We start from the raw sequence: 14,111 nt of genomic DNA, 5'->3' as shown, positions 1-14,111 counted from the left end.
ATGGTCAATCCCGTCATAACAGGACGCTCAAATACCTGACAAATGTCAATCCTGACATAACAGGACACTCAAATACCTGACCAATGTCAATCCCGACATAACAGGACGCTCAAATACCTGACCAATGTCAATCCTGACATAACAGGACACTCAAATACCTGACCATGGTCAATCTTGACATAACAGGACACTCAAATACCTGACCAATGTCAATCTTGATATAACAGGACGCTCAAATACCTGACCAATGTCAATCCTGACATAACAGGATGCTCAAATACCTGACCAATGTCAACACCGACATAACAGGACACTCAAATACCTGACCAATGTCAATCCCGACATAACAGGACACTCAAATACCTGACCAATGTCAATCCTGACATAACAGGACACTCAAATACCTGACCAATGTCAACACCGACATAACAGGACACTCAAATACCTGACCAATGTCAATCTTGACATAACAGGACATTCAAATACCTGACCAATGTCAATCCTGACATAACAGGACACTCAAATACCTGACCAATGTCAACACCGACATAACAGGACACTCAAATACCTGACCAATGTCAATCTTGACATAACAGGACACTCAAATACCTGACCAATGTCAATCCTGACATAACAGGACACTCAAATACCTGACCAATGTCAATCTTGATATAACAGGACGCTCAAATACCTGACCAATGTCAATCCTGACATAACAGGATGCTCAAATACCTGACCAATGTCAACACCGACATAACAGGACACTCAAATACCTGACCAATGTCAATCCCGACATAACAGGACACTCAAATACCTGACCAATGTCAATCCTGACATAACAGGACACTCAAATACCTGACCAATGTCAACACCGACATAACAGGACACTCAAATACCTGACCAATGTCAATCCCGACATAACAGGACACTCAAATACCTGACCAATGTCAATCCTGACATAACAGGACACTCAAATACCTGACCAATGTCAACACCGACATAACAGGACACTCAAATACCTGACCAATGTCAATCTTGACATAACAGGACATTCAAATACCTGACCAATGTCAATCCTGACATAACAGGACACTCAAATACCTGACCAATGTCAACACCGACATAACAGGACACTCAAATACCTGACCAATGTCAATCTTGACATAACAGGACACTCAAATACCTGACCAATGTCAATCCTGACATAACAGGACACTCAAATACCTGACCAATGTCAATCTTGACATAACAGGACACTCAAATAACCTGACCATGGTCAATCCTGTTGAGTTAAATTTGTCCAAGGATTAAGTGCGAACCACAAGATCAGAAACTGCCACTAAAGACCTTAGCCCATTACATCTTGTAATAAGCACTTGTGGGCATTAACAAGTCACTGGTATTAAAAGGATACAATTTGAAAGTCAAATGTATCAATATCCAGAAAGAGCTGTCTTTCTATGTGGAATATAGTCACATAGATTTTCCATGAACACATGAACAGTTTGTTACCAAACTGAGCTAACAAATCAGCTGTGCCAGTAACCCCTGTAACAATTTAACTAATGAATGAAATAATGGCATTGTTTATGTACTCTGCACTACTTTGACAACGTACTCTAAAGCCACCTATCACAGGGAAAAAGGCCAATTTCAAGACCATTTGAGATAATCTGTTTACTCCTTGAGGCACAGAGTTTGACAACTGACAAGGAGCAAGTGTGTTTAAGTCACCCAACAGGAGAGTATCAAGTCTCAAAAACAGATTTCATCTTCTGACTGACTGCATGCATGGTTCAAGATTATTTCAGATGTAGTGTGTATTGTAAAGTGAGCCCTGAATACACTGAACTGAGCTGAAGTTGACCTACCTATGTTCACCAAAGAAAATTACAGCAATTGAGAACTTATTGTGGGGTACCACCATCCCAAGTATGAACTTCATCCAAGCTTGTTTTTTTTGAGTTATGTTTACAATGTTTTTCAAACTTTGACCTATACTAAACTTGGAATGCCCTTTGGCCTCTTCAAAGAACAACAAAGTATATCTGACATAGTATTAGGTTCATTGCAGTTTCACTTTTTAAGTTACAAAGTTTACAAAAACAGATTTTGACACAGCAAAAGCATCATCATTGTATATTACCCTAATAGCCTCACATAAATACCCATGATGCAGTGGTAGAATAGTCATTGTATATTACCCTAACAGCAACAGATAAATACGCATGATGCAGTGGTAGCATCATCATTGTATGTTACCCATATAGCTACACATAAATACCCATGATGCAATGCTAGCATCATCATTGTATGTTACCCATATAGCAACACATAAATACCCACGAGGCAGTGCTAGCATCATCATTGTATGTTACCCATATAGCAACACATATATACCCATGATGCAGTGGTAGCATCATCATTGTATGTTACTTTAATAGCAACACATAAATACGCATGATGCAGTGGTAGCATCATCATTGTATGTTACCCATATAGCTACACATAAATACCCATGATGCAATGCTAGCATCATCATTGTATGTTACCCATATAGCAACACATATATACCCATGATGCAGTGGTAGCATCATCATTGTATGTTACTTTAATAGCAACACATAAATACCCATGATGCAGTGGTAGCATCATCATTGTATGTTACCCTAATAGCAACACATTAATACCCATGATGCAGTGGTAGCATCATCATTGTATGTTACTTTAATAGCCTCACATAAATACCCATGATGCAGTGGTAGCATCATCATTGTATGTTACTTTAATAGCAACACATAAATACCCACGAGGCAGTGCTAGCATCATCATTGTATGTTACCCATATAGCAACACATTAATACCCATGATGCAGTGGTAGCATCATCATTGTATGTTACTTTAATAGCAACACATAAATACCCATGATGCAGTGGTAGGATCATCATTGTATGTTACCCATATAGCTACACATAAATACCCACGAGGCAGTGCTAGCATCATCATTGTATGTTACCCATATAGCAACACATATATACCCATGATGCAGTGGTAGCATCATCATTGTATGTTACTTTAATAGCAACACATACCCATGATGCAGTGGTAGCATCATCATTGTATGTTACCCATATAGCTACACATAAATACCCATGATGCAATGCTAGCATCATCATTGTATGTTACCCATATAGCAACACATATATACCCATGATGCAGTGGTAGCATCATCATTGTATGTTACTTTAATAGCAACACATAAATACGCATGATGCAGTGGTAGCATCATCATTGTATGTTACCCATATAGCTACACATAAATACCCATGATGCAATGCTAGCATCATCATTGTATGTTACCCATATAGCAACACATATATACCCATGATGCAGTGGTAGCATCATCATTGTATGTTACTTTAATAGCAACACATAAATACCCATGATGCAGTGGTAGCATCATCATTGTATGTTACCCTAATAGCAACACATTAATACCCATGATGCAGTGGTAGCATCATCATTGTATGTTACTTTAATAGCCTCACATAAATACCCATGATGCAGTGGTAGCATCATCATTGTATGTTACTTTAATAGCAACACATAAATACCCACGAGGCAGTGCTAGCATCATCATTGTATGTTACCCATATAGCAACACATTAATACCCATGATGCAGTGGTAGCATCATCATTGTATGTTACTTTAATAGCAACACATAAATACCCATGATGCAGTGGTAGGATCATCATTGTATGTTACCCATATAGCTACACATAAATACCCACGAGGCAGTGCTAGCATCATCATTGTATGTTACCCATATAGCAACACATATATACCCATGATGCAGTGGTAGCATCATCATTGTATGTTACTTTAATAGCAACACATACCCATGATGCAGTGGTAGCATCATCATTGTATGTTACCCATATAGCTACACATAAATACCCATGATGCAATGCTAGCATCATCATTGTATGTTACCCATATAGCAACACATATATACCCATGATGCAGTGGTAGCATCATCATTGTATGTTACTTTAATAGCAACACATAAATACGCATGATGCAGTGGTAGCATCATCATTGTATGTTACCCATATAGCTACACATAAATACCCATGATGCAATGCTAGCATCATCATTGTATGTTACCCATATAGCAACACATAAATACCCACGAGGCAGTGCTAGCATCATCATTGTATGTTACCCATATAGCAACACATATATACCCATGATGCAGTGGTAGCATCATCATTGTATGTTACTTTAATAGCAACACATAAATACGCATGATGCAGTGGTAGCATCATCATTGTATGTTACCCATATAGCTACACATAAATACCCATGATGCAATGCTAGCATCATCATTGTATGTTACCCATATAGCAACACATAAATACCCACGAGGCAGTGCTAGCATCATCATTGTATGTTACCCATATAGCAACATATATACCCATGATGCAGTGGTAGCATCATCATTGTATGTTACTTTAATAGCAACACATAAATACGCATGATGCAGTGGTAGCATCATCATTGTATGTTACCCATATAGCTACACATAAATACCCATGATGCAGTGCTAGCATCATCATTGTATGTTACCCATATAGCAACACATATATACCCATGATGCAGTGGTAGCATCATCATTGTATGTTACTTTAATAGCAACACATAAATACCCATGATGCAGTGGTAGCATCATCATTGTATGTTACCCTAATAGCAACACATTAATACCCATGATGCAGTGGTAGCATCATCATTGTATGTTACTTTAATAGCCTCACATAAATACCCATGATGCAGTGGTAGCATCATCATTGTATGTTACTTTAATAGCAACACATAAATACCCATGATGCAGTGGTAGCATCATCATTGTATGTTACCCTAATAGCAACACATTAATACCCATGATGCAGTGGTAGAATCATCATTGTATGTTACTTTAATAGCAACACATAAATACCCATGATGCAGTGGTAGCATCATCATTGTATGTATATAACCCTAATAGCAACACATAAATACCCATGATGCAGTGGTAGCATCATCATTGTATGTTACCCTAATAGCCTCACATAAATACCCATGATGCAGTGGTAGAATATTCATTGTATATTACCCTAATGGCAACATATAAATACCCATGATGCAGTGGTAGCATCATCATTGTATGTTACCCTAATAGCAACACACTAATACCCATGATGCAGTGGTAGCATCATCATTGTATGTTACCCTAACAGCAACACATTAATGCCCATGATGCAGTGGTAGCATCATCATTGTATGTTACCCTAATAGCCTCACATAAATACCCATGATGCAGTGGTAGCATCATCATTGTATGTTACCCTAACAGCAACACATTAATACCCATGATGCAGTGGTAGCATCATCATTGTATGTTACCCTAATAGCAACACATTAATACCCATGATGCAGTGGTAGCATCATCATTGTATGTTACCCTAACAGCAACACATTAATACCCATGATGCAGTGGTAGCATCATCATTGTATGTTACCCTAATAGCCTCACATAAATACCCATGATGCAGTGGTAGCATCATCACTGTATGTTACCCTAACAGCAACACATTAATACCCATGATGCAGTGGTAGCATCATCATTGTATGTTACCCTAATAGCAACACATTAATACCCATGATGCAGTGGTAGCATCATCATTGTATGTTACCCTAACAGCAACACATTAATACCCATGATGCAGTGGTAGCATCATCATTGTATGTTACCCTAATAGCAACACATTAATACCCATGATGCAGTGGTAGAATATTCATTGTATGTTACCCTAATAGATACGCATAAATACCCATGATGCAGTGGTAGAATATTAATTGTATATTACCCTAATAGCCTCGCATAAATATCCATGATGCAGTGGTTGCATCAACACTGTATGTTAACATAATAGGAAAACAAATACAAAACTTGTTAGTGTATCTCACCCTTCTGTTGATGGTAGTGAATTTGTTCTTATTACATCTCATACACACTGGGGCCTCAGAATCTGGAACCCACACAGGTGATAAATCTGTAGCTGGCTTTTTACCACCTGTAAACATAACCAACATGAAACAAAAAAGATGAGAGAAAACAGAAATTTCTCCGTCAATGACTAATATTTAACTATTGTTTAAACATGGCAATCCAAAATACTAGTACAATAACATCACTCTGATAAATAAGCAAGAAAAGTGTTCTTGATAACTTACATGCTTTTCACATTTTGTTTCTTCTGTGGGGATATGCCCACTTGCCTTATATATAGTATACCTATTGTACAACAGAGCAGTACCTTTGTTAGGTGAGCCTTGTGTTATGTTGTTAGACGAGCCTAGTGTTCTCTTGTGAGGTTCGCATGGCTTATATATGGTTGAGTGTACCCATTGCACAAGAGCACAGTACCTTTGTTAGGAGAGCCTGGTGTTATGTTTCACAATAGTGCAGAACCTTTGTTAGGCGAGCCTAGTGTTATGTTGTTCAGCGAGCCTAGGTTTATGTTGTAAGTCGAGCCAAGTGTTATGTTATGAGGTGTACATGGCTTTGTCTTTCATATAGTTCATTCGGAGAAAGGGCTTGGTTCCCCCTCCTAGCGGGTTCTTAAGTATTTCTCTTGTTAGTTGGCTCTATAGCTTTCACTGTGTAGCAGAGTTTTGGTCTGTAGAGGTCAAGGCTATTTACATTGTGTGAGTGCGCCATGACTTTACTCTGGGGCTAAAGAAAGTTAATTGTGTAGTTCATAGGTAGGAGGTCAACTAACAAAGGCAATGGAAAAGCTCCTAGACACAACAGTGAAGCTCAATGTGATGAAGCTTATGGTCTCCATTGCACAAATCCCCAAGAGGAGTCAAGAGACAGACTTAGTCCTTGTGGGTCTCCAGCTCAAGCAAGACCAAGGCTCATATCTTCAGATGAGTTCTCAGTGGATTCAGATGCAGGCTTCAGAAGGGAAACGACCAACTGACCACCGATCAACAAAGGTCTGGCTTCCACACTGGCTCCAGGCCCGCAGTGTGCTCCTGGGAGCAATCGGGTACAGACTATGGTGCTATTTTAAGGTATGCCACCAGCTCCTAGATCTGAGTGTGCTTGGAATGTTACACAGTTCTGTTAGTAATATTCCAATTGCTGGTTCAGCAGCCAGCTCTGGCTCAGGTAGTTACCACTAGCCCCCATTGTAACTCCCGGATCCAGGCTTCACCCCAGGCGCGGCGGAACGGGAAAATTATTGGGGTGGTTAATGTGTAGAGACTATCTAAGCGGAGCGCCACCATCGGTTGGTGCGGAGTGAACAAGAAAATTTTGGGTTTTTCAAACCCCCAGATGACCGAAAACGGCACTTCCCGAGTGTTTTATGCTGCGAATACCTAGCCCTAAAATATGGGTCTCAAGCCTGCAATTTCTCAGATTGCACGTAAAAATCTGTAAAAACATTGTGATTTGTATATTCGATGGTGTTTTAAGAGAGTAGCTATTACTTGTAGTGTACTCGCAAAGACGTTTTTGAGTGCAGTAAGTTACTACTTTGCAATTAAATGCAATAATTAAATAAATGTCATAAGAAAAAACAGAAAGCATTTCTTAATGTCAACAAATGGGTAATTCCAAAACCATGTGCAGTTGCCAACAAATTTCTATGAACCAAGCACTGTCACAAATGCATGTACCCTATACATACTATGTAAGCAGAGCGCCACCACCGGTTGGCGCGGAGCGTACAGAAATTTTTTGAGTAAAGACACTCTCTAGATTGGCTGAAATGACCCTTCCCGGGCCTTGTTAATTTGCAGATGAACGAAGAATAAATAGGTGTCATCGCTATTTTGTCAGAAAATTACACCAACAAAATGTGATAAATGTCCATAGGTATTTGACAGCGCAATAAAAAAGTCAATAACCACGATTAAGTAAAAGTGGTAAAGAGCTGAAAAGGGCGCCATCAGTCCATTTGAGTCCATCAGGGGGACATTTGCCCCCTCTGACTGTATGGCCACTGATCCGCCACTGATCCCACTATCCCATTGTTTTTTACCCTTGTATCTACTGCAATTCTTTCAGAACAGAGATTAGATTTCCTTAATGTAGAAGGTACCAAAAAGTCCAGAATACGAAATAGTCATCATCTAGTCATCCATTAGACTTTAACGTTTCCCGAAGTAGCACTCTCGTCGATCAACGCCGAGGGTTCCCCCAGCATTAAAATTATTACACCTATATAGTATACGTGTGCATGGGACAGATCGACCAGTAAGCCTATGCATTGCAAAATGGGCAGATGCACGTTTCGGAGCCTTGGTAAATATTGGGGGGGCTTATCATGCATTTTCCCCCTCATCTGTTTCATTGGGGGGGCTGAGCTCTCCCAAGCCCCCCACCCAGTTCCGCCGCCACTGCTTCACCCATCCTCCTCCAAGACCAAGACTAACAGATCGTGTAAACTCTTGTCAATGTGAGCCATCCATTCAGATCCTGAACTTACTTTTATCTAACAGATCTTGTATACTCTTGTCAATGTGAGCCATCCATTCAGATTTTTCTGTGGCTGTAGCAGCTGATACCATGAATGACTTAGTTGTGCTGATGATCTTCCAAGCATTTTTCATGACTGTGAATGAAACAAGGAATCAAGATGCAGTGATGCATTGCATTGGTAATATATATTGTACAAATGGGAACAGAGGACTGTACATAGACATGTACCAGCTGGACATGTGACCGTTGATTTACTCTTTTAATTCATCATTATAGTTTGGTTTGATTGGGGAACGAAAAAACATTAAGTGGGGGAATGAACCGTGTCAGGTAGGTCATCTATGTGATTGACATGTTCATGTAAGAGTTATCTTGTCAAGTATCCCAATTCAGGGCTCTAGGCTAAGCTATATTATTTAGATCACTTAAAACCATTTATGATCATTTATGCTTTCAATCTAACTGCAGGCTGTTTCAAGCTTGATATTTATTTCTGGTTTAATTTGATTAATCTCAGTCTTGATTCCAAGGTCTCTTCTTTGTTTCTATAATAGGTGCAGATTTTTTATTAGACTAGTTGAAAACACACAGGAGGAAGCACCGTCTACTATAGTTCATTTGGTAGGTTGAGGAAATAAGTGAATTTGGAATTTGTTACATTTTATTCTACATTGGATTTTATTTTAGGCCAGTCAGTGTTTTGCTGTGATGGTTCATACCTATGGTTGGAATAGACAGGCCTAAGTAAAGAGTTACTGTTTTTCTTCATGGTCTTTGAATTCAGTGTCATCACTCATTTGAAGATTGAACTTTCCAAGGATCTGTTTTGCCAATGAAGCTTATTAAAACAGCATTACATTTTACAGACTTGCATTGATTTTAAGTACATACTTTGGCAGTCATGGTCAACTGAACAAGCAGAGAAGACAAGTGGTCTGACACAAGTAATGAAAACTTACTTGTTGCTTTATTTGTTTGGTCAGCTAAAATGCATCTTTTAAAATACAAACTCTCATCACGTACACACATACAAACACACACAAATTTGACCACTGAGGTAACATATTGCCAGAACACATTACAAACAACCCCATAATGCTGTAATGTTGCACACAGCATACAAACATACAAACACACCCAAATTTGACAACTAAGTTAACTTATTGCCAGATCGACATATAACAAACAACCCCATAATGCTGTAATGTCTCATACAGCATTTAAATGATATCGCAGTTATTGCATGAGAATTTAGCCTAGGCTTATAGCTTTGACAGTTAATATTTTCTTAATTAGTGTAAGGCAACTGCAAGGTTTCAAAAGCATATATTTATTATGATTACCACCTGTTTGAACACATGTGATGTACGTGTATAGGGTAGGTAGCATACAAACTTTACAATTGTGGACAATGAAATGAGGTTTAGTACAGTTACAACAGAGAGCATTTTAACCATTATGTCCCCTTCCCCTTACATAACATACTTTCCAACCTCTAAGTACCAGTAGATAACTTACACTTTGACCTCCCATAGTAACTCTCTAAAACAGAAGCCCTACATCTGTGTGTGCACCTAACATCAGATCTCTACCAATAAAGTAACCTTCTGTATGATGTCATTGCCAATGATGCCATAGTGTGGTCATTTTATCATTTGTAGCTTTTAACCCCTGTTTACTAGAAGGTAAACATGAGGACAGAGTAATTTCCTGTCCCACCCTCTGGAATCCATTGTCAAGAGTATATCAGATTTAACTTTCACCAATTGTATTCAACGCCATGGAGGACTTATGAGTAAAATCCCATTGGAATTGTCCTCCTCTGGGGAACAGTCAAGTCACCGAGAACTAGTTTTTATTTTTTTATTATTCTTTAGCATAAGGGTACATCCAGGCAGGGTGGGTATGCCAGGTCTGGGGCAACCTCCCATTATCTTCCTAAGAAGCTCCTTTCTTTCTTAAAGATTCCAAATTTGTGTACTGCTTGTCTTCAACCTCATTTGTTACTTTAAATTGCTTGATTGCTTTTCTGTTTTTCATCATTCCAAAAAAAAAGAGTTCCAATTTACCTGCAGTAGCCGTGCTTAGCATGGTTCTCTCAAGCTTACTTTCCCCTGACACACTCACTGTACTCAGGAGATATCTAGCCAGTTGAAGATCTAATATACTGTTTAATTCAACTACTTGTTCGTATCCTTATTTCTTGGTCACATAACTCTGTGACACACAGTCGTAAAGTGTTAGGTCCTTCAACTAAATGAGAATATCATTCCTCAAGAATTTATCAAAGCTTGACTCACCTCCATCATCCTCCACTGATTTTAGTTTAACATCCTCCAGTGGAAGAATATGTTGCTTATTATACTGCAAAACAACATAGATAGCAAGTTATAAACACTGAAAGAAAACAACACTCTTATTTGCATATTGTACTGAAAGGAATACTAGGAATTCTGTCTGAAGACCAAATGTACACAACGAGGAAAGATGATTACCATTCACATGTTATGATATAATTATTTTGTACAAACATCTCCAAAGATTACTGAAATTCATCCAAACGATACTTCCTGACATTGGACACTAGAGAGGTATTGATAACCTGGATTGTTGTTTGCATTCATGAATTTGGTATTTAACATGTTATGAAGGTAAAGTAATACAGACTGTGTGCATGTTATTGATTATTCTAGCTTAGTATGTATATATACTTAACAGTCTCATGTATACAGCAGTATGATTGAGTAATAAATCAGTCTCTTAAGTCATACAGCAGTATTAGTATACTTAACAGTCTCATGTATACAGCAGTATGATTGAGTAATAAATCAGTCTCTTTAGTCATACAGTGCAGTATTAGTATACTTAACAGTCTCATGTATACAGCAGTATGATTGAGTAATAAATCAGTCTCTTTAGTCATACAGTGCAGTATTAGTATACTTAACAGTCTCATGTATACAGCAGTATGATTGAGTAATAAATCAGTATCTTTAGTCGTAAAGCAGTATTAGTATAACAAACAGTCTCATGTATACAGCAGTATGATTGAGTAATAAATCAGTCTCTTTAGTCATACAGCAGTATTAGTATACTTAACAGTCTCATGTATACAGCAGTATGATTGAGTAATAAATCAGTATCTTTAGTCATACAGTGCAGTATTAGTATACTTAACAGTCTCATGCATACAGCAGTATGATTGAGTAATAAATCAGTCTCTTAAGTCATACAGCAGTATTAGTATAACAAACAGTCTCATATATACAGCAGTATGATTGAGTAATGAATCAGTCTCTTTAGTCATACAGTGCAGTATTAGTATACTTAACAGTCTCATGTATACAGCAGTATGATTGAGTAATAAATCAGTCTCTTAAGTCATACAGCAGTATTAGTATAACAAACAGTCTCATATATACAGCAGTATGATTGAGTAATGAATCAGTCTCTTTAGTCATACAGTGCAGTATTAGTATACTTAACAGTCTCATGTATACAGCAGTATGATTGAGTAATAAATCAGTATCTTTAGTCATACAGTGCAGTATTAGTATACTTAACAGTCTCATGTATACAGCAGTATGATTGAGTAATAAATCAGTCTCTTAAGTCATACAGCAGTATTAATATAACAAACAGTCTCATATATACAGCAGTATGATTGAGTAATGAATCAGTCTCTTTAGTCATACAGCAGTATTAGTATACTTAACAGTCTCATGTATACAGCAGTATGATTGAGTAATAAATCAGTTTCTTAAATTATACAGCAGTATTAGTATACTTAACAGTCTCATATATACAGCAGTATGATTGAGTAATGAATCAGTCTCTTTAGTCATACAGTGCAGTATTAGTATACTTAACAGTCTCATGTATACAGCAGTATGATTGAGTAATAAATCAGTTTCTTTAATCATACAGCAGTATTAGCATACTTAACAGTCTCATGTATACAACAGTATGATTGAGAAATAAATCAGTCTCTTTAGTCATAAAGCAGTATTAGTATACTTAACAGTCTCATGTATACAGCAGTATGATTGAGTAATAAATCAGTTTCTTTAATCATACAGCAGTATTAGTATACTTAACAGTCTCATGTATACAGCAGTATGATTGAGAAATAAATCAGTCTCTTTAGTCATAAAGCAGTATTAGTTTACTTAACAGTCTCATGTATGCAGCAGTATGATTGAGTAATAAATCAGTTTCTTTAATCATACAGCAGTATTAGCATACTTAACAGTCTCATGTATACAACAGTATGATTGAGAAATAAATCAGTCTCTTTAGTCATAAAGCAGTATTAGTATACTTAACAGTCTCATGTATACAGCAGTATGATTGAGTAATAAATCAGTATCTTTAGTCATACAGCAGTATTAGTATACTTAATAGTCTCATGTATACAGCAGTATGATTGAGTAATAAATCAGTATCTTTAGTCATACAGTGCAGTATTAGTATACTTAACAGTCTCATGTATACAACAGTATGATTGAGAAATAAATCAGTCTCTTTAGTCATAAAGCAGTATTAGTATACTTAACAGTCTCATGTATACAGCAGTATGATTGAGTAATAAATCAGTATCTTTAGTCATACAGCAGTATTAGTATACTTAATAGTCTCATGTATACAGCAGTATGATTGAGTAATAAATCAGTATCTTTAGTCATACAGTGCAGTATTAGCATACTTAACAGTCTCATGTATACAACAGTATGATTGAGAAATAAATCAGTCTCTTTAGTCATACAGCAGTATTAGTATACTTAACAGTCTCATGTATACAGCAGTATGATTGAGTAATAAATCAGTATCTTTAGTCATACAGTGCAGTATTAGTATACTTAATAGTCTCATGTATACAGCAGTATGATTGAGTTAACTTATACAGCAGCTGATCACATTTCAATCAAGCATAAGACAGGATTTCCTTTGATGGAAAAATATGACATTGCGTTGAATGATCCTTCAAAGAGATCTAAGAATATAAATAAGGAGATTTTTCTGGTTGTTCCTGTCAATCTTTTAACAGCCATTAAGAGTAATTCTGTAACTGAATGAAACCTTCCAAGGTTCCTAGCCCTCCTCAATGCACCTGACCAAATCCAAACCACTGTGATGTTAATTGTCATGAATGAATGACAAAAGAGTTCTGTTGACTTTCTATTGTAGTGTGCATGAGGAAATAAGCAGGTAATAGTAACAGCACACACAAAGTACGTCATGTGTGTAACATACCAATAGGCAGCACAACTAAACTACTGTACTACACTAGAAAGGGTATATGCTCTTACCATTATTAGGAAGACTACATTAAATCAACAGAAAACATACCTTCTTTTTATGGATAACAATGTTGCCATACACCAGAATATCATTGAAAAGAAAGAACATTCGTGGTTTAGTCTTCTTACGACATAACTTTGTCAAGACTCCTTCCCCGACAAGAACACGACCAGGTACAGCAAGGGGCTGCAAATCAACAAAAAGTTAAAACATAAGCTGAGGGGTGACTGAGTGGATAAATTGTATGCAAGATTGTACACTGCAAGATCACAG

General features: G+C 37.3%; 1 protein-coding gene across 3 annotated transcripts in view; it reads right to left on the bottom strand.

Moving 5' to 3' along the window:
* Window positions 1–14,111, bottom strand: part of LOC139982821 (pleckstrin homology domain-containing family F member 2-like) — a 41,328-nt gene that overhangs the window by 12,472 nt on the left and 14,745 nt on the right. For all 3 annotated transcript variants that reach the window (XR_011798384.1, XR_011798385.1, XM_071995932.1), the window contains exons 3-6: window positions 13,887–14,024; window positions 10,838–10,901; window positions 8,545–8,670; window positions 6,011–6,117 (exon numbers count right to left, since the gene is read on the bottom strand). Coding sequence is in view for 1 of the 3 variants with exons in the window: in XM_071995932.1 (XP_071852033.1) it covers window positions 6,011–6,117; window positions 8,545–8,670; window positions 10,838–10,901; window positions 13,887–14,024 (435 nt within the window). In the remaining 2 variants the exon portion in view is untranslated. The remainder of the gene's footprint in view (window positions 1–6,010; window positions 6,118–8,544; window positions 8,671–10,837; window positions 10,902–13,886; window positions 14,025–14,111) is intronic.

This window comes from Apostichopus japonicus, chromosome 16 (assembly GCF_037975245.1).
Source record: "Apostichopus japonicus isolate 1M-3 chromosome 16, ASM3797524v1, whole genome shotgun sequence".
Taxonomy (NCBI): domain Eukaryota; kingdom Metazoa; phylum Echinodermata; class Holothuroidea; order Aspidochirotida; family Stichopodidae; genus Apostichopus; species Apostichopus japonicus.
The sequence above is the reverse complement of the archived record's forward strand: the minus strand, read 5'-3'. Positions and strand labels throughout refer to the sequence as shown.